Source organism: Callithrix jacchus, chromosome 17, assembly GCF_049354715.1.
Source record: "Callithrix jacchus isolate 240 chromosome 17, calJac240_pri, whole genome shotgun sequence".
In the NCBI taxonomy this organism is placed as follows: Eukaryota; Metazoa; Chordata; class Mammalia; order Primates; family Cebidae; genus Callithrix; species Callithrix jacchus.
In genome coordinates, this window is record NC_133518.1 from 80539247 (window position 1) to 80561546 (window position 22300).

The 22300-nt window shown below is 43.3% G+C and overlaps 1 protein-coding gene across 4 annotated transcripts; it reads right to left on the reverse strand.

The window, feature by feature from the left end:
* Positions 1–6677: 6677 nt before the first annotated feature.
* HIGD1A (HIG1 hypoxia inducible domain family member 1A) lies at positions 6678–22061 on the reverse strand. Of its 4 annotated transcripts, XM_078354789.1 has the most exons (5): positions 21063–21223; positions 18978–19164; positions 17191–17330; positions 8211–8345; positions 6678–7526 (listed from the first exon to the last, which is right to left on the reverse strand). In XM_078354789.1, exons 3-5 carry the CDS (start codon positions 17285–17287, stop codon positions 7477–7479), a joined length of 282 nt encoding a protein of 93 aa, XP_078210915.1. In that variant the 5' UTR covers positions 17288–17330; positions 18978–19164; positions 21063–21223; the 3' UTR covers positions 6678–7476. The 4 variants fall into 4 exon arrangements, with proteins under 4 accessions (XP_078210915.1, XP_008982355.1, XP_008982353.1 ...); XM_008984107.6 differs by lacking the exons at positions 18978–19164; positions 21063–21223 and adding an exon at positions 21705–22061; XM_008984105.5 differs by lacking the exon at positions 18978–19164 and having other exon boundaries at positions 21186–21223.
* Between the last annotated feature and the right edge of the window lie 239 nt (positions 22062–22300).

Consider the following 22300-nt stretch of genomic DNA (forward strand, 5'->3'; position numbering starts at 1 on the left):
CAGGCCAGAGTGCAGTGGCACGATGACAGCTCGCTACAGTCTCAAGCACCTGGGCTGAAGTGGTCTTTCTACCTCAGCATCCTCAGGTGTTGGACCACAGGCTGGCACCACCACACCGAGCTAATTTTTGTATTTTTGTAAAGATGGTATTCATTGCTATGTTGTAATGAACTCCTGGGCTCAACCGATCTACCTGCCTCCACCTCCCAAGTGCTAGGGTTAGAGGTGTGAGCCACCACATCCAACTGAAAGTTATTCTTAAAGGGCATGGAGTTTCTGTTTGGGCGGATGGAAAGACTTGCGGTGGACGGTGGTGGTGGCTGCACAGCGTTTGAGTGTACTTAGTTCCACTGTATTGTACACTTAAAAATGGTTAAAATGGTAATTTCTATATGTATATTTACCGCAATAAAGCTTTAAAATCTGCTGAGCATACTTGGGGGGGGGTCTAACGGCTTTTGTTCCCTAATCCCTAAATTAGATTCTCCCCACAGTTCCATGTAGTCCCAACTCTAAAGCGGGACCTTTACCCTTGCTTTTTTTTTTTTTTTTTTTTTTTTTGAGACGGAGTTTGGCTCTTGTTACCCAGGCTGGAGTGCAATGGTGCGATCTTGGCTCACCGCAACCTCCGCCTCCTGGGTTCAGGCAGTTCTCCTGCCTCAGCCTCCCGAGTAGCTGGGATTACAGGCAGGCGCCACCACGCCCAGCTAATTTTTTGTATTTTTAGTAGAGACGGGGTTTCACCATGTTGACCAGGATGGTCTTGATCTCTTGACCTCGTGATCTACCCGCCTCGGCCTCCCAAAGTGCTGGGATGACAGGTGTGAGCCACTGCGCCCGGCCCACCCTTGCTTATTTCTCTTAATGATAATAGTCACCAAATAGATTCCCCTCACTGAAATTCTCTCGCCCACAAACAAGTAAACGCAACATAAGTGGCGGTCCTACTCTTACTATGAGAAACCCAATGAATTGAACAGTCAGAAGTGGGAATGCCTGAGTTTTGACGCTGACATTAGCCAAGTCACAGACCTCAACATTCTTCCCAAAATAATAATAGTACCTTCATTATCATGAAAGTCAAATAGGTCACGGAAGTGCTTTGTAAATGTGAACTATTCTTTGGTTATCTTTATTATTTTAGTAGTCATACATATTACTGCAGATTTCGCTGTTTTGCCTGTTATTGGAAGCAAGTTTTACTACAGCTTAAAACAAAGGCCTCTTTTGGCTCTCTCCATTTCACAGCTCTCATTCTAGACCTCAGCTTTGCAGGCCCCAGATCCAATCTGGTCATTTTACCATGAGTATCTCTTGGGGCTAGACTTACACCAGTCACACGTAACTGACATGTAAACCAGGAACACTAAGCCACTCGTTTATATCTGTGGGTTGTGAGCCATGTTCAGGGGCTCTCCCTTCCCAGCTACAAGAGTCATCAGAAAGATACTGTGAGCATGCATTCAGAACAAACAGAAACAAACTGCCTAGAGATGTCTTTGGCCCAGAGTTAAGCCTTTTTAAATTGTTCTACTTCACAATCAGGAGCCCTATATAGATAAAAATTGTTCATTTTCTCCAGGTTCAAGCCCTTCTTGCTGGAAGCTCTGCCTCCACAACCTGCCATGGATTTGGGCTTTGGTAGCTAACAGCCTCCCAGTCTCCTCCAGCACATTTTAGTTTCACACCATTTTGGCTACAGTCACTTATTTTATCCATGGAACTATTTTGTCTAAGATGTGTTTGTATACACGTGGTCTCATTCATCATATATTGACTTTAACAGAAAACTCAATGTTCTGCCAGATTCGTCAGTCCTTATTACCCAGGGGCCTCTCTGGTATGTGAGGTCTAGCCTGGCTCTCCGCCGAGCCTTCAGCATGACGTTGCTCATGTATTTTTATTTTACCCTCAAATTTCTCAATTCCATTCTTGGCTCACATCATGGTCCTTCAAAACATTCGGATGAAAGTAAACTGATCCTGGTAATTATTCATTTCTCTCATTAACTAGGTCCCCAATTTCTGTGCACTTACTAGTATTTACCACTTCCACAGGAAAGACCATTTGTATGTGGGAAGCTCCGCAGCTTCCTTTCTACAAAGGCTGAAGCAATTAGCCAGGTGTGGTGGTGTGCACCTACAGTTCCAGCTACTCGGGAGGCTGAGGCGGGGCGGGGGGGATTGCTTGAGCCCAGGAGATAGCTGCAGTGAGGTATGATCACGCCACTGCACTCCAGCCTGGGTGACCGAGCAAGACCCAGTCTCAATTAAAAAATACATACCTAGGCCAGGTGCAGTGGCTCATGCCTGTAATCCCAGCACTTTGGGAGACTGAGGCAGGAGGATTGCTTGAGCTCAGGAGGTGGAGACCACCCTGCCCACCATGGTGAAATCCAGTCTCTACAAAAAACACAAGTATCCGCTGGGCGTGCTGGCCCACACCTGTAGTCCAACTTCTTGGGCTTCTGTGGTGGGAAGACCACTTGAGGCCAGAAGGTTTGAGCTCAGGGGGTCATCGTTGACAGAAATGAGTGAGGTAGAAGGGGCGCCATGGGGCAGACAACAGCTGTGGTTGTAGACAAGCTGAGACTAGGTAAGGACCATGACTCAAAGGTGTGATGGCAAAATTTTATTCAGTCTCTAACACTTCAGAATTACATTCAGGATAGGAAAAGACCTAACACCAACGTTGTAAGAAGCTCCAAATACTGCAGCAGGGACCTGTTCCTAGCTTCCTCCGAAGGGACCAACTGCACACTGGCCTCCGCCCTCGACTCACTCATTACGACTGAATTTAGGGGAAATTTTTCTAACTTTTGTCTTGCTAAAAAAATTCTTTCTTTTGCTTCATACAATGACTAAGGCGAAAGTAGGCTCTCTTTTCTCTAAGAAGGCAACTAGATTCATGAGCAGTGTGGGCTCTTCCATGAACTCATGTCAGATAAATCATTCACTGATAAAGTTGCAAACCAGGCAGGGTGCATGTCTCAGCTGCCTCTCCCAAATGTCCCTATTCTAGTCAAACAGCTTGCAAATGGAACCAAGTGTCTAAATAATACCTGAATCTCCACTATGACACGAGAACTTTAAAATACTTGATATTCACTCAGTGTTGTTCTGGTCTGGTAGCTATGATGTGATGAACTATAGATTTACATGGGTAGACAGCCTAAACTTCAGGTCCCTGAAACTGAGCAGCAGTTTTTCATCTGTGAGGCAAGAAGCATGGCCTACATTAACAACACTCCTTCCACTCCAAAAATCTGTCTGTGATTCCGAAGTTGAGTTTATTTAGGGGGATTTTAAGTATGGAGTCAAATTCCAACTCTTACCACCAGAGGTCACTGTTGTTCATTAACTAGAAATAGCACCTTCTAGGGACAGTAGGATCCTCAATGTAGAAGCCTCAACCCTTCTTATTCTACTCGTAGTTAATTTAAGAAACACTGAACACTTCTGTGTGCCAGGTGCTTTGGATAAGAAAGGCCATCATGCCCTCAGACAACTGGAGGAGAGGCATGGAAGCAATCACACACGTCAACACTCCAGTAACCTCCAACATTAAGCCACGGACTCTCACTCTCAGTGCAAAACCAACGTACTATCTCCTAAAGCAGAACATCGTTTCCTCAGGGAGATTTTGTCCGAGCCCAGCCCTGGGTCAGGTCCCCAGCTGGGCGTTCCTGTTGCATCCTATACCTAGTATTCATCATACTTTATTGCGCTGGGACTCAGAAATGAACACCCCAGAATAGGACGTTTTGACATGCTGGACTGAATGAAGATGCAGCCTCAAGGTCTCTCTGACCTCCTACTCCCTCCCCACCAAGAAGCTGTTCTTTGAAGCTCCCTTATCTGCTTGAAGTCTAGACCTGCCAAAGGGGAAAAAAAATTACCCCTGGTCCTTTCCCCGAGGGTTTGTTTTTTTCTTTTTGAGACAGAGTCTCGCTCTGTTGCCCAAACTGGAGTGCAGTGGCGCGATCTCCTGGGTTCAAGTGATTCTCCCACCTCAGACTCCTGAGTAGCTGGGACTATAGGTGCATGTCACCACGACCAGGTAATTTTTGTATTTTTTTTAGTAGAGAGGGGGTTTTGCCATGTTGGCCAGGCTGGTCTCAAACTCCTGACCTCAAGAGATCCGCCTGCCTGGGCGTCCAGAAGGACTGGGATTACAGGTGTCTGAGCCACCTCACCCAGCATGGAGTTCCCATTAATTTAACTCATGGCAGGAAGAGACAAAAATCTGTCAACATACGTGGACAGACTTGTCACAAACTGTTACCTGCTCTGTGGGCCAAACAGACTTTGTCTTAGGCCATCCTGTTCTCTAGGTCCCTAAAAATAATTGATTGTCCCTCGGATTGCCACATTTCCTCCATCTCCACTTCCCCTATGATGAAGGGTATAAACATGTATCCTCTTGGGTTACTGAGTAATCATTCTGCCATTCCCCCATGATACACACATTAAAATAATTCCATGCCTTATTAATCTGCCTTTTGCCAGTTGATTTTTCAGTAAACCTTCAGAGGGTGAAGGGAAAGACTTCCCTTGGCCCCTACGATGGTAATCACTTATTTAATGCCAGCCTTCCCTGCTAGACTATAAATTCTGAAGGCAAGGCTCACGTGTCTCCTGTTCTGCTGCATTCCCAGTTACTGCAGTAACAATGGAAACAGCAACCATCTATTGAGCTTACTAATGCACTGGGTGCTATGCTAAGTCCTTTACAGTATTTTATTTAATCCCGTAAATGTAAAATGATGCTGTCCCCATTTTACAGATGAAAACCCTGGGTGCTTGCTTAGGAGTGGCAGAACCATGAACCCAGGTCTCATTCAATATAAAATAGTACCTCATCCACCTGAACCAGCTAATATACCAATCTCTTCAGGCAAGCAATCTCACACATATCTCATGTAATCTCATTACTATCTTAACCCTTCACTTGTATTTCTCCCCCATCTTCTGCCATTTGTCTAGATCAATGACTCTCAAATTTGTTATTTAAACAAAACCAGTAGAGTACCCATCTGTTAGAATGAAAGTTTTCTGAAAATGTAGTGAAAGGTAAATACCAAGACCTGTTAGTTATTGGACTTGATAAAGGAAGAATTTGAGCAGCCAAGCAAAAAATCAAATCACTTATATAAGAAAAATGTCATGACTTTAAGCTTCTCTAAAGCAACACTTCAATATTCCAAAGAAAAACGTAAACTGAGAATTGTACATCTAGCTAAATTTTGTTTACTGTACGGGCTAGAGACTAACATATTTGACATGACAAAAATTTAGGAAAATTATTCCATGAGTCTTTCTTGAGGAAATTATTAAATCATTAATTTCAGCTGACTGAGAGATTACTGGGAATCTTTGAATTTCAAATATATTTAAACTGTGAAACTAAAAAATGTGAGGATGACAGAACAGAATGTAAATATTATATGTCCTCACAATGTAGAGATGATACAACAAAAATTGAGAGGAAGGGAAAAGAAAGTGGAAGTTCACTGAGAGCATGGCAGACGGGCAACAGAGCAAGTCAAAGCTAAGCTGACAAGTCAGAGAAGTATAATGACATTTAACAGTATACAAGTGGGTCAGTCGTGGTGAATCACACCTTTATTTCCAGCACTTTGGGAGGCTGAGGCAGACAGATCATTTGAAGCCAGGAGTTCAAGACCGTCCTGGCAAACATGGTAAAACTTTGCCTTTACAAAAAATACAAAAATTAGCCCAGCATGGGGGCGCATGCCTGTAATCCTAGCTACTCAGGAGACTAAGGCATGAGAATAAATTGAAGTGAGGAGGTGGAGGTTGCCGTGAGCTGAGATCATGCCATTGTAATTCAGCCTGAGCAATAAAACGAGACTCTGTCTCAAAAAAAAAAAAAAAAAAAGTACAAGAGTAAAGTCCAATAACCTTATTGACTAGAATTGGTTAGTAGAGGAGGAGGGAAAGAAGAAATATGCTAGACTTAAATACTGCTCATAAGGAATTATTAGTGACTGAAAATAAATAGAGTGCTATAATTATATGGATAATCAGCCAGGCACAGTGGCTCACGCCCGTAATCCTAACACTTTGGGAGGCCAAGGCAGGTGTATCACCTGAGGTCAGGAGTTCAAGACCAGCCTGGCCAACATGGTGAAATCTTGTCTCTACCAAAATACAAAAATCAGCCAGGCCAAAGCTACTCAGAAGGCTAAGGCGGGAGAATCGCTTGGACCCGGGGTGGGGTGTGGAGGTTTCAGTGAGCTCAGATCGTGCCACAGCACTCCAGCCTGGACAACAGAGCAAAACTCCATCTCAAAAAACAAATTATATGGATAATCAAAAGAACAAAAATTACCCACAAAAGAAAGGAAATACACCATATAGAATATTTTTCAAATGGTCGGAACAGAAAGCAGATGATTAAAGTGGTGAACAACAACAAAAAGACCATTTCCTGAAACCTGTTCTCCAGTTTGTTCCTCTACAGAGAGCTTCTCCTTCGTGAAATAAGTAAGACAGCGGGCATGGGTCGCTTCCTTTAATAATACATGTGCCATGTCATGATGGAATGTAAATTCAGTTCAGACAAGTGGAACAGCACTCTGCACTACAGAAAAGTTTGGGTGTACTGTCTGGCCAAACCAGCTTGCTCGTAAGTCATTAATCAAACCCATTATAGTCATTTCTTCAGTTTAATGTTTACAATTCTTATGGAAAAGATAAGCAATGCACACATTTAAAAAGTGTTCATTTACCTTTGCTATGAGTGCTAAAAATACCTATTTCTATTTCAAGATGACATTTAAAATTTATTCTAATATAACAGCAGCAAAAATATAATTCGCAGTTACACAAGAACTAAACTAGAATCCATAAATTATTCTCATGTTTACAACTGAGATTCTTTAATAAATACTACTGTCATGCGGCTCTCCTGTAAGCTTTCTACATTTGGTTTAAACACATGCACATATACGTCTTGTAGGCTGTGGGAAGCTTTACAAGTTACATTCCATGAACTTTTTGGACAGAGTTCTAAAAGGGCCAGCCTGTCCACACAACAGGCAGAAAAAGGTTAAATTAACTGGGGCAAACAGGACTCTTATATAACCTCCAAAACATCTGAGATTCTGCAGCAAACTGGGAGTCCTTCAGGGGTGGCCTGTTATTTTCTTTAGAACTAAGTTGAGCTGAACAGTTTAAGAAGGTGGACATTTCAACATCATCAAGTGCATTTAGGTGACATGCTTCTTTCAAGTTAACCTGACTTCCTTGAATGACCTAGTTAGTAAACTAGCCACTAGTTATGCGGTCACACCAGGCAAATCAAGCCTGCAAGAAAGGAAGTCAGTATTCAAAATGCCATTTCACCATCTAAACCCATACAAATTAGTTTATTTTCAACAATACGTAACTTCAATAGAGATGTCTAACCAAAGTGAGCTCCTCCAGCGAGCCCAAGACAGCGTCTCTTCTTCTAAGGCTTCGGTTTTGCCCAGTATTCCCGATACATGGAATAGCCCATACCTAAAGAAGAAGAACGCTAGTTAAACATTTCAATATCTTCTTAAATACTGAAAAATAAAAACCAGTTCATAAAATAGCTGAAAGTAGCACAATTGCTTAGCATGGAATATTTACAAGGGGAGTAAGACCCCAGGAAGCTCATACTCTTGCCTTTTTAAACAATGTAGCTTCTAAAACTCTTTTTAGATACAGTAGTTTCCCAAGCAGCAAAGGGCTGGTATGACTATTTCACATGTTGCAATATTTCCTTTAAAGAGCAATCGACATTTACCTGGTAACTCTGAAAGGAGTCACTCTTGCTCCACCAATGCAAATGAAGTCAAGGAATTATAACGCCAATAGGAGCATATAACACCTGCACTTTAAATCTTTTCTTTAAAAACACTATAAAATAGCAACTTACGTCTCTACCAGATAACGTGTTACTACCAACCCCCTTACATGTCTAGACTTGTCAATAAAATTATAAACTCAGTGACTGACAGGATTATTTTTTTCTTTCTTTAAAATTGTAGTAGAATATAACAGAAAAACTACTATGTCACTACTTGAATTCTTTTCATTAATTCATTTTTACCGAATATAAGTGATATTCTCAAACTGCTAAAAATATTTACTTGTCTTGTTTGTAAAGAAATACCTGAATGGGGAAAAAGAATCTGAAAATTTCCTATAGGAACCTACCAATAGTCATTGCTCCTACAACAAAGCCCTGGGCTGCCACGCGCATGTGGATCAGATGAACAGACATTTTAGTATTTCCCCGGCTCTTCAGTTTGTATAACCCATAGGCAACAATGGCTGCAAAACCTGCCATTCCTGTAAAACAAAGTAACAAGTATGTCAGAGGCGTGAGGAGAGGGGACCAAGATGATTTTACCATCAGTCAATGTACACTCTGTTATTTTTATGAGGGTTCCTTATCAGATCATTAATTAGCTAATGTACAAATTGAGTTTTTCATGTTTTTCCCCCATCAGAACCAAAAATATTTAGGCAAACAACGGCAGATCCAGAAAGCCAGGATTATCTTAAAAATATGGGTTTGTGGGGCCAGTAGCTGAACTACTTGAAAATCATAATCTAGGGAATTAGCAGGACCCTAGATTATGATTATCAGAACAAAAGTATGCCAAAGGTCCTAAGTTAGGAAATACATATATTCCATTTCCTCCGTCCTACTTCCCTCCCTGAAGGTAATCAGTTAATACAGCAGAGGCAATCCTACACATTACTACCACTGAGAAACACTGCCTGAACACTTCAAACTTTGAGATACTGTACTGGGAAGAATGTAAGTAAATAAAGGAAAAGAATAGAGCGATATTAGTTTCAGTTAAAAGGATTATGACCCTAGAATTCTATACAGAGCCATACTCTCATTCACTTTGAGGGCAAAAGCATTAAGAACATGACCTTGCATGTTTCCTTTTTAAGATGTATTATTTTATTTTTTAAGAGACCAGGTCTTGCTCTGTTGCCCAGACTGGGGTGCAGCCACTGCAGCCTTGAACTCCTCGGCTCAGGCGATCCTCTTGCTCCAGCCTCCCTAATAACTGGGACCACTACAGGAGGCTCTCTGTTTCCCAAGCTGCCACCCACATACTAATACAAACACCCAGAGGAAAACACCCAGTCAAGTAAAAACAGTCGGTCAAACAGACAGTTCAAGAAATACAGACACAATGGTTAAGATACGACAGTGAGCAACAGAGCCACGAAAATCTGAACTGGTTCCTTGAAAACGACTGGTCTGATGCAGAAAAACTAAGAATCTGAAATTAGGTATAATTATCACAACAAAACGTGCTAATGGTCTTACCTTAGGGAATAAATTTATTCTCATTTCAAGACTTGAAATAGATGAAAAAACATCCTACTTTAACAATGTAAAGATAACCGACTACCAGGAAGCAGTACAAGAAGAGCTGCAGAACTTCCAAATCAAAAGAAGAGGCCGGGCGCGGTGACTCACGCCTGTAATCTCAGCACTTTGGGAGGCTGAGGTGGGCAGATCACCTGAGGTTGGGAGTTTAAGACCAGCCTGACCAACATGGAGAAACCCCATCTCTACTAAAAATATTAAAAAATTAGCCAGCTGTGGTGGCACATGCCTGTAATCCCAGCTACACAGGAGGCTGAGGCAGAAGAATCACTTGAACCTGGGAGGCAGAGGTTGCAGTGAGCCAAGATTGCGCCATTGCACTCCAGTCTGGGCAACAAGAGCAAAACTCTGTCTCAAAAAAAAAAAAAAAAAAAAAAAAACAACATAAGGGGGAAAAAAAAAGTAGGACCAGGAGTGGTGGCTCAGACCTGTAATCCCGGCACTTTGGGAAGCTGAGGTGGATGGATCACCTTAGGTCAGGAGTTGAGAGCAGCCTGGCCAACATGGTGAAACTCTGTCTCTACTAAAAATACAAAAAATTAGCCAGCCGTGGTGGCATGCACCTGTAATCCCAGTTGCTTGGGAGGCTGAGGCAGAAGAATGCTTGAACACAGGAGGCAGAGTTTGCAGTGAGCTGACATCACCCCACTGCACTCCAGCCTGAGCGACAGACTGAGACTCCAACTCAAAAAGTATTTATAAATATGTATATAATAAAATTGAGAAGTCATAAAACTTTAAAATAATTTAATATAGCAGTAAAATAAATGAAGCAAAAATTGTTAGCAACGTAAGACCAGCTCTACTAGAAGATAACAAAACGGGAAAATAGAAGCCCCAAACGAAAGCTACAGAACTGAACAGCACCATTAAATAACCTTAAATTTTAAAAATAAATAAAATTTAATATTTTAAGTTAAAACAGAGATCCCACATTCAAATGTCTATGAAGCTCTGACAAAACCAATCATTTATTAGGCCATGAGGCAAATTCCAACTTCCAAAAGGCCTTATTCCTGGACTACCACCATAAATCCAAAACTCAGCAATCAAAACATAAAACCACCCTCTAATACTGAGAAGCTGAGTACTAATAACTGGATTTGGAGGTTAAAGTAGTAACTGAGAGATTAGGAAATTATCAAACATTACATAAACGTAGAAAAATACAAATAGTACTGGTTCTTAAATAAAATTCTCAAACCTCTAGGAAGTCTGATCAAAGAGAAAATAAATATACAACATTAGGAATGAGAAAGTAGGTATAATCACAAGTGGTAAAGAGATTTTTTTAAAAATAAGAGATGATTAAATTTGCCAATTAAATTTTAAAAGCTAGGTGAAATGAATGATTTCTGAGGAAAATACAAATTACTAAATTTGATTCAAGTGGTAGAAAACCTTTTTATACCAATAACCATAGAAATAATTAAATGGGCAATACATACTTTATCCCAAAAAAGATAAAGACCCAAACAGTTTTATTAATAAGGTCCAATAAGAATTACAAGGGCATTCTCAATTCATGTTATTTAAAGTATTCCAGGGCATTAAAAAACATAACAATACATTTTTTCCCCAACACATTTCCCAAGAAAACAAATCCCTGAAACCATAACAAAATTAAGATAACAGGAGAAGCTGGGCGGTGACTCACACCTGTAATCCCAGCCCTTTGGTAGCCCGAGGCGGGTGGATCACTTGAGGCCAGGAGTTCCAGACCAGCCTGGCCAAAGTGGTGAAAACTAGTCTCTACTAAAAATACAAAAATTAGGCAGGCATTCTGGGGGGTACCTATAGTTTAGAACTACTCGGACAGCTGACACAGGAGAATCACTTGAACTCAGGAGGGAGAGGCTGCAGTGAGTTGAGATCATGCCACTGCATTCCAGCCTGGGTAAGAGAGTGAGACTATGTCTCAAAAAAAAAAAAAAGAGAAAATTTTCAAAGCAATATAAATTATAGTTTTAGGAGATAAAATTCCTAAACCAAATACTAGCGTATCAACTTTAAAACTGTATTAGAATAATATTATCAACCATAATCATTAGATTTTTACTTTGGGAATTAACTATTGCTTTTACATAAGAAAATCTTGGCCAGGAGCAATGACTCATCTCTGTAATCTTAGCACTTTGGGAGGCTGAGGCAGGATTGCTTGAGGCCAGGGGTTTGAGACCAGCCTGGGCAACAGAGTGAGACCCATGTCTATAAAAAAAATAAATAAAATTTTTTTTAATTCATTGGAAGAACATACAAGAATAAAGAAAAAAAAAATCTCTTAAGACTCATGAAGGATGAAATCATTTGATCATCTCAATAGTAAAAGAAGTGAATTACAATATATCCCAGAAACCGAAGTAAATACAAATTGTACTTAGTGTTAAAACACTAGAAATATTGCATTTTTAATTTTTGTCTATTTGTTTATTTATTTAGAGACAGGGCCTCGCTCTGTCACCCAGGCTGCAGTGGCATGATCATGGTTCACCAGAGCTTTGACCTCCCAGGCTCAAGCAACCTCTCATCTCAGCCTCCCAAGTAGCTGGGACTACAGGCATGTGGCACCATGCTTAGCTAATTTAAAAAAACTTTTTTTGGGCCGGGCACGGTGGCTCAAGCCTGTAATCCCAGCACTTTGGGAGGCCGAGGCAGGTGGATCACGAGGTCAACAGATCGAGACCATCCTGCTCAACATAGTGAAACCCCGTCTCTACTAAAAATACAAAAAAATTAGCTGGGCATGGTGGTGCGTGCCTGTAATCCCAGCTACTCAGGAGGCTGAGGCGGGAGAATTGCCTGAACCCAGGAGGCAGAGGAACAGTGAGCTGAGATCGCACCATCGCACTCCAGCCTGGGTAACAAGAGCGAAACTCCGTCTCAAAAAAAAAAAAAATTTTTTTTTGTAGAGACAGGGTCTCACTATCTTGCCCAGGCTGGTCTTGAACTCCTAGTCTCAAGTGATCCTCCTGCCTCAGCCTCCCAAAGCACTGGGATTACAGGCATGAGCCAAAGTGCTCAGCCTTATTTTATATTTGTATTCAAAGATGACAAAATAAGAAAAAAAAAAAGTCCCGGCTGGGTGTGGTGGCTCACGCCTGTATTCCCAGCACTTTGGGAGGCTGAGGCAGGCAGATCATGAGGTCAAGAGATCGAGACTATCCTGGCCAACATGGGGAAACCCTGTCTCTACTAAAAATACAAAACTTAGCTGGGTGTGGTAACATACACCTGTAGTCTCAGCTACTCGGGAGGCTGAGGCAGGAGGATCACTTGAACCCAGGAAGTGGAGGTTGCAGTGACCCGAGATCGTACCACTGCACTCCAGCCTGGCAACAGAGTGAGACTTGGTCTCAAAAAAAAAAAAAAAAAAAAATCCCTTTAAAGGTAAGAATAAGACAGGGATATATGCAAATACTGCTGTTGTTGCCTGGAGATCCTAAACAATTTTAAACCATATTAAAAAAAAACTATAGGCATAATTTAGGAAGAAACACTACTGGTTTACAAATCATCTAACTGTGTGTATAGGAAAGCCAGGAGAATCAAATGAAACAAAACCAGAGTCTGGGCATGGTGGCTCATGCCTATAATCGCAGCACTTTGGGAGGCCGAGGCAGGTGGATCACTTGAGGTAAGAAATTTTAGGCCAGCCTGGCCAACATGGCAAAACCCCATCTTTACTAAAACTACAAAAAGTAGCCAGGCATGGTGGCATGTGCCTGTAATCCCAGCTACTCGGGAGGCTGAGGCAGGAGAATCGCTTGAACTTGGAAGGCGGAGGTTACAATGAGCCAAGATTGCACCCGCTGCACTCCAGCCTGGGTGACAGAGCAAGACTCTGTCTCCAAAAAAAAAAAAAAAAAGAAACACAACTAGAACCAGTAAGAAAAGGATTACTTTCATGAATGCATTAAAAACATATCTAGAGAAATTAAATTTCTAGACCTGGAGAAAACAATACAATTATATTTAAGGACACAAAAGGTTTGAATGAAAATTGGTAGATGCACCACATTCTAAGATTTCCATTCTCCCCAAATTTATAAACTCAATGTAATCCAAATGTAAAACTCAATGAGACATTTTTCCCTGTTTTGAACTGGATAAGCCAATCTCTCTATCTTTTCTCTCTCTCTGTCTTTTTTTTTTTTTTTGAGACGGAGTTTTGCTGTTGCTACTCAGACTGGAGTGCAATGGCACGATCTCGGCTCACTGCAACCTCCGCTTTCTGGGTTCAAGCAATTCTCCTGCCTCAGCCTCCCAAGTAGCTGGGACTACAGGCATGCACCACCATGCCCAGCTAATTTTTGTATTTTTAGTAGAGACCGGGTTTCACCTTGTTGACCAGGATGGTCTCGATCTCTTGACCTCGTGATCCACCCGCCTTGGCCTCCCAAGTGCTGGGATTATAGGAGCTTTTCTCTTTTTTTAGACACGGGGGTCTTCCCATGTTGCCCAGACTAGAGTGCAGTGGGTATTTGCAGTCATGATTAATACACGACAGCCCTGAACTCCTGGGCTCAAGTGACCCTCCTGCCTTGACCTCCTGAGTAGCTTCCACTAACAAGCTAGTTTCGAAGTAAACAGGCAAGCTCTTCTTGAGAAGGTAGAATAGTGAAAGTGAGGTATCTAAATATGCCATTCAGTTTCTGGCAGACAGTCAGATCAAAGCAACAAAACAGGTACAGTAGTTGAATAACAAATCTCTCTTAAGTTTAGTATATGACATAGTTCACATTTCAAATAAACGGGAAAAGAATGCAAAATATATACCCAAATCACTGTGTCAGAAAATTAACTATCTTTAGCAGAAAAAATTTAAAGTTAGATTTTGCTTCATGTTATACCTACAAATAAATTCCAGATAGATTAGTATCGCAATGGTAAATCAACAAGATAAAGAAATACAGGAACCTGGCTGGGTGTGGTGGCTCGCGCCTGTAATCCCAGCACTTTGGGAGGCCGAGGCCGGGGGAGCACGAGGTCAAAAGATAGAGACCATCCTGGCCAAAACGTTGAAACCCCGTCTCTACTAAAAATACAAAAACAAAATTAGCCGGATGTCATGGCACGCGCCTGTGGTCCTAGCTACTCTGCAGGCTGAGGTGGAAGAATCGCTTGAACCCATGAGGCGGAGGCTGCAGTGAGCCGAGATTGCACCACTGCACTCCAGCCTAGAGACAGAGCAAGACTCTGTCTTAAAAAAAAAAAAAAAGAACTACAGGAACCTAAGTAATCCCAGGATCGTGAAGGCCTTGCAACATATAAGAAAACATTAATATCCAAAATACACAAGTATAATTTAGTTAGAAAGACAACCTAGTTAAAACAGAAACAAAAGCAAAATCAAAACAGAAAAAAACTAATTCACAGAAGAGAAGCCTGAATGGCCAATATGTATGAAAGATGCTCAACCTCAACCAATAATCAAATAAATTAAAAATTAAACAAAATACTTTATGAAACTGGCAAAAAGTAAAAAGAATAATATCTAGTGCTATTGAGGGAATGGGAAAACCAGCCCATCACAGCCTGCTAGTGCAAATTATTGTTTTGGTACAATTAAGTATATGAAAGTATATTTAATTTTTACACACACACTCTTCCAACAGTTTGTAAAAGCAACATAATGGGAACAACTCCTATGTCATCAATAGGGCAATGGTTACATCAGTGCAGGATTTACGTGTATCTATGGTTATGTATAAATGACAACCCATTAAAGAGCAGAAAACTTTTTATTTGTATCTCATCTTTTTAAAATGTCTTTCTGTATGTTTCATAATGTACCAAATGTGTAAGAACAAAGTACTTATAAATGACTTATAAACAAGTAAACATGGCCAGGCGCGGTGACTCACACCTGTAATCCCAGTACTTTGGGAAGTCAAGGCAGGTGGATCATGAGGTCAGGAGTTCAAGACCAGCCTGGCCAACAGGGTGAAACCACATCTCTACTAAAAGTACAAAAATTAGCTGGGTGTGGTGTGTGCCTGTAATCCCAGCTACTCGGGAGGCTGAGGCAGGAGAATCACCTGAACGTGGGAGGAAGAGGTTGCAGTGAGCTGAGATTATGCCATTGTCTGGGCAATAGAGACTCCGTCTCAAAAAAAAAAAAGGTAAACACAAACACACTCACAGGAAGTACGTGCTCAAATTACTTTTTACTGAGGGAATGTAGAACCAAAAAACTTTACAGATCACTGTTACAAAACACTGTATATCTACAAAATTAACAATTCAATTATTAAAAATATAAATGCTCCTATATGCATTGAAAACAAGGCTAAAGAAAAAGTTTTCATTTAAATATAATTATAAATAATAATTTATGGTAGTATATGGAGAAGAAAACATTGACAGAACGTGCAAACTGCTGTTGTCTTTCAGAGTCGGGATCATAGGGCATGTATCTTTCCGTTTTATGTACTTTTGCAACTAACTTATTCTTTATTTGGTCAGAAGAAATATTCCTTCAAGAGACTTCAAAGTCCTTTACCTTCTTGAAGAACCATCTAAAAGTATGCTCATTAGTTTAATTGTTAATAACGAAAAACCACATAAATTTCTACCCAGAGGATTATAATAATGTTATATGTAACAGCAATTTATATAATACAAATTAAGGCATTAAAAGTTTTGAGTAACATATGTAAAAACATGAGATAAAAATTACAATACATATATGCATCTTAGTATGATCCTGAATTTGTAAAGATAAGAAAAAAAACAGAAGAGATATGTACATCAAAATGGTAATAGTTACAGCTAAATGGTGGCATTAAAGGTAATTTTTAAATTCTTTGTACAATTAAGAATTTTATATACTATAAATTTTACCTTTCGTCTGTTTTTTGTTTTCCAACTGGCACCAATGTTGCAGCAGCATCTGTTTTAAGTGCACACGCCTATGCGTCCGACCTCTGGGGGTCACATGGACACTGCATTCCTTTGTGACTGGCACCCCAATAAAACCTGGTTACCAAGGCTTGGTGGGCTTCCCTGGAGGGCAGGACTTAGCATGTATTGCCACACAGCATATCAGTTCTGAAGAATTAAATGTATCCCCTCTCCCCGTGGGACTTCCCAGGACGGGGACACCTAGAATTTTGTATGTGATTTGTCCTAGACTTCCTCCTATCCGCCTTTGTGGACTTTAGCCTATATCCTATCGTTGTAATAACCTATAACTATAACAAGCTTTTTTGAGTCTTATGAGTCTTGGCCCAATCATCAAACCTGAGGGTAGTCTTGGGGTTCCCCAATACAACATTATTCATTGAAATAAGACTTAATAAAATAAGTCTGAGCTGGAGCAGTGGCTCACATCTATAATCCTAGTACTTAGAGAGGCTGAGGGTGGGAGGATTGCTTGAGCCTAGGAGTTCAAGACCAGCCTAGGCAACATGGCAAAACCCCATGTCTATAAAAAAATACAAAAAATTGGCTAGGCATGGTGGTTACACACCTGTAGTCCCAAGTACTTAAGTGGCTGAGGTGGAAGAATCATGAACCTGAGAGGATAAGGGGGCAGTGAGCCGTGATCAAGCCACTGCACTTCAGCCTAGGCAACAGAGTGAGACCCTATCTCCAAAAAGAAAAAAAAAAGTCTGAATACATACAGAAGTATCTTTTTGATGAGATTTATATCATGCCAATCTCAGCATATTTCAACAACGTAAGAAAAAATGGAAAATACATTCTTTCAGGATATGCTCAATGAACAAGTTTATCATGGCTCTATTGCATTCAAGATTACTAAAATGTCAAACTTACCAATGGGTACGAATGGTGCTTCTTTAACTTTTCGAATAAGTTTGGATCCCTGATCTTCATCATATGAAGAAAGGGAAATATCTGGGTCTGTTGACATAGTGGTTGCTTGAAGAATCTCCCTGAGAATTTTCTATGAGGTTCTGTAATGAAAAGCATCTGAACATTATTAAATACCTGGATGTATTTAAAATAAGGGGCTCAAGCACAGTGTAAGCAGAGGAATCTCTGATTAGTATCGGTTACAATAAACTTAAAAGTCTATGTCCATCCTATCACCCACATAAAATCTGACTTCCACATCTGGGTTTTTCATGAGCATCATGCTCCCTTTGATAAGAGCACCTTTCATTCAACACCTTTCTACTCAAGAGGAGCCAGCGGCAGTTAAGGTCCTCAAAGAAAATGCAACTCCAGAGGTAGGGGGTGGTGTGCTCAGCTTTGAAAGTGAATTCATCCCTCTAAGCCCCACCACCATTGAGAATACTCAACCCGTCATCTGACATAGAAGAAAATTTTAATAAATAAGAGAAAGTTTAGATTGCACTTAGACCTCTTTTTTTGTACTCCATTACTTCTTAACTGAATAAACTCCTAATTACTGAGCTTTATTCTATGTAAGGTTCGATAAGCTCAAGGTTCAAGATGCTCACTATATATGTGAATAATACAACATAAACACTAAAATAATTAATGGTTTAAAAATTAGATTTTTTTAAAAAAAAAAAAGAGAAATCATGTAATCATCCAACAGGTTCACCTTGCCCATTGGCTAGAAAGAGCCGATTTACCAAGACAGGGAATTGCAATAGAGAAAGAGCAATTCACCCAGAGCCAGCTATGTGGGAGACCAAGGTTTTTATTATTACTCAAATCAATCTCTTGGAGCATTCGAGGATCAGTTTTTAAGGATAATTTGGTGGGTGGGGGAAGGCCAGTGAAAAGACTGCTGATTGGTTGGGACGGAGATGAAATGGGAAGTTGAAGCTGTCCTCTTGTGCTGAGTCAGTTCCTGCGTAGGGGACACAAGATCAGGTGAGCCAGTTTATTGATCCGGTGGTACCAGCTGGGTTTGCAAACCCACCAAGTGCAGGGTTTGCAAAATATCTCAAGCACTGATCTTAGGTGCAGTTTAGGGAGGGGCAGCATCTTGTAGCCTCCAGCTGCATGACTCCTAAACCATACTTTCTTATCTGTGGCTAATTCATTAGTCCTACAAAGGCCATCTAGTCACCAGGCAAGAAGGGGGATAGTTTTGGGAAAGGGTTATTACCATCTTTGCTTTTTTTATTTTTATTTTATGAGATAGGGTCTCACTCTGTCGCCCAGGCTGGAGTACAATCTTGATCTTGGCTCATTGCAACCTCTGCCTCCCAGGTCTGAGTGATTCGTGCCCTAGCCTAAAAGCTGGGATAACTGCCGTGCACCTCCAAGGCGAGATAATTTTATTTTTATTTTTTGCCATGTTGGCCAGGCTGGTCTCCAACTTCTGGCCCCAAGTGATCTGCCCACCTCAGCCTCCCAAAGTGCTAGGATTATGGAGGTGAGCCACCACACCTGGCTCTATTTTTTTTGGCTAGATCAGATCTCTTTCACTGTCTCAGTTATAATTTTGCAATGGTGGTTTCAATCACAGTGTGATTAATTGTCAATAGCATAACACAGACAAGGACTGAATTTAGAGAGAGTGATGATGTGTTCTAGCTAAATGAAGTTTGGCAAGTTTCACAGAGAAACACTTAAGACTGGCTTTGTGTTAGAAGACTGGCTTTTCCTTATAATTACCTCACCTCTGGTTGACTAATTCTCTAACAGGTCAATGGAGCAACAGTTGTGTTTTTTTTTCTCCTTTCAGGAGGGAGGGTGTTAACTGTCTCTTTCTTGTATAAAAATGAAGACCAGAAGAAAATCTCTCTCTCCATTCTTCATCTATGATATGGGTAGGGCATTTGACCTGGGTTTCAGAATGTAGCCCTGCTGTTAAGAATCAGGGTGTGGGGAACAAAATGGTCATTATTCGCTAGAAGTGAAAGACGATAATCTGTGATCCACAATACTTATGCGTACATTTCAGAATAAAATTAATAAGAATGAATATTTTAAAATCCAACACTTATCAGTTGTTTTCCTGTATCCAATTATAAATTATATAATTCCCATACAGTACATATCTAAAATATTCTCTGAATACAAAATTTTGATAACTGTCTTTCTAATTACCACGTAGAAGTTTCCAAAGTATTCATGGTTTATAGCCACCTGAATTGAAAACGGTTAAGTATCGGGAACAATAATTACGAGTCATATAATGAGAGTAACAAATCAGAATAGCCTTATTTTGCAGGTGGGACAAGGGTTGTGAGAGGGTTATAGGAATTACTCAACACCAGGAATACATGTCTGATGTGGTAGGATTAGAATCCAGCTCTCCTGAATCAGAGTCCTGGGTTCTTTTGATTGACAATATATTGCCAAAGCATCAATCTTATGATGCTGATGTAAATTAAATTTGCAGATAAGAGTTCAGATTAGAAAATATAAAAACCCATTACTCAACAGAAGTCCATGTTGTTCTTTGAATTAAAAAAAAGTAAAAATGTAAGTCAAGCCTAAGTTACATGGAATCTTCTTCTGCAGTGACTTAAGTCATCTAACAATGTCAGCTGTGATCTGAAGACGTTTTTCACTACTCCACTGCGAGACTGTCCTTTGTTACCGTTTCTCATTCACCCACAGTCATTGCTCCAGATCTGTCAGAAAGTTGAACAGACGCTAAAAAAGGCACCAGTAACCAGATATTCAGAGTCACTTAGGAGAGCATAGATTATTCTGTACGCTTAGTAAGACACGAATGAAGAACTCTCCAAAGGGAACCTAAAAGAGCATAAGGGAAGATGAGCCGCCCAGCATCAGGAGATGTAACAGGCTGAATGATGGATCTTTCTTCATATTTCGTCAGGAGAACTACTACCTAAAACAACGCTGGCTTCAAATTTTGATTTTGCATCAGTCGCCCGTCAGCTTGTTTAAAATGACTGCCAAGACCCCAGCATGGAGACGGATTCAGGTGGTCTGGGGCAGAGCTCGAGGGCTCTTTAAGAAGCCCCTACAAGTGGCTCTGGTGCACAGAGAGCGCCCCCAGTACGCAGGACTCCAAATGTGTGTGTCACCCTGGAGCTTCAACCTGTCAGAACTTTCCAAGCAAACCCGTCTTACTCGCAGGCGCTTTGTGCTTCCGGAAGCAGAGATCCTGGTCGGGGATCCGTCCCACCCCGGGATTAAGACAAAGGTATCACTGCTACACCACAGGGGCCGCTCCCAGTTCTGCCCCAGCGCAGAACTGCGTGTCGTCTGCCACCGGCCGACTCGGCAGGAGAAAAACGCAATTCGGTCGGGGACGCTCTACACACGGCTCCGGCCTCGCCACCTCCCGGTGGAGGAAACACCAGGGCGGACTGGACGGTCCTCCGCTCGCGCGCCCTCCCCTCACCCTGCCGACCGTCCTCGCCGCCTCCGCTCCCGTGACCTTGCTGGGTCTCCGTGACCTTGCCGGGTCTCCGAGACCCGGGCCCCGCTCTCCCACCCCGCCGCGCCCGCCCTTCATCAAGTTCCAAGCTCTGGGGAGGCTCCCGCTCCCCGCTCCCCGCGCCCCGCCGCCGCCGCCCGGACCGGCCCACACCAGCCCTTGCCCCGTCTCTCATCACCACCATCCGCGAGTCTTCCCCGCTCGGCAACGACTCACCCCACAAGCTTCCGCTCCAAGTCCTCCGTCTCCCCGCCCGCGAAGGACCCAGGCCTCGGCCCCCGACCCCTCGCCTCCGCCCCCGGCTTGAGGCCAGGCCTGAGCCCCGGCAACTCCACCTCTCCTCCCTCACCTTCCTCATCGCAGCACGGTCCCCGAACCCCGACCCCCAGAGCCCCTTCGGCCTGGCCAAGTGCTGCCCCGCGTCTTCCCGCCCGCGGCCCCGCCTCGCGGCCCTCCCGCTGGCCTCGCTTACCCAGGACGAGGAAACCTCCCCCACGCCAGCCGGCGTCTGATTCCTGCACGCGCCCAGTCCCGCGGCTTCGCCCCACCCACAGCCGTCCCAGCCAATCGAAGGCCAGCAGCCGCGGGACGGCGCGTGCGCATGCGCGGTGGCCGGGGCAGCACAGAGCGGGTCCCCGATTGGCCTGGGGGGCGGCCCGACCCCGACCCCGACCCCGACCCCGACCCCGACCCCGACCCCGGCCGGTGGTGACGGACGTGAGAGCTCGGCGCCCAGGGTTGGTGGCACTTGAGGGGCCTTGGCTCCTGGCCCCGGGACACCTCAGCCGTCTCCTGCCCTTTTCACTCGGGCTGCGGGGGCGAGCGCCGTGCCCGAGCGCTGGCCGCCTGCGGAGCCTCACGGGCCGGGAAGGGAGGCGGTGTTCCCGGACCCGCGCGGTTCCCGCCGCTCAGTCGCGAGCTGCAGGCAGACCGGGAAGGAACGGGGCTGATTTCCGCCGCAGGTTACAGGGAGAACGTCGGCCTGACTCACCACGCAACTCGGAGTTAGCAACGCAGGTTTTTCTGGCGCCGAAATACATTGAGCGCACGTGGAAGCCGAAAGCCGAAGCGTTTCGCGGTCTTCCTGTAACCGTCCCAGGGTCGGGGCCTGCGCAGTTGCTGCAGAGCCCTGGAAAGGTCTGAAGCGGAGAAGGGCCGGGCGGGGCCTTACGGACTCGTCCCCGCATTCCGGCCTTTCTCCGGGGCGCCGGCCTCTCCGTCCCGCAGGTCTGACTCACGCGCATCCGCGTGGCGCTCAGGTCTGCTCTGGCTGCAGCTGGAGGCCCGGCTGCCGCAGAGGGCGCAGCGCTAGCCCGGGGCGCCCGGCCCGGGGACAGCTGCGGGCTCCACCCGTTCCGCTCCCAGGGCGGCTGTGGGCCCGTGCGCGCGCTCTCGGGTGTCTCGTGGGACCCGTCCTGGAGCTTACACCGTAGTCGGAGGCAGCCGGTACCTGCAAGCGTGGGGTCGAGGGCACTGCGGCCTCACCCGGGCCGGGCGACGCTTCTCAGGAAGGAGGTGTCAGAGGTCCCGGGGGACAGCGAGCTTCGGGGTACAGGGTTCCTAATGTGTTTGTCGAGTAAATAATCA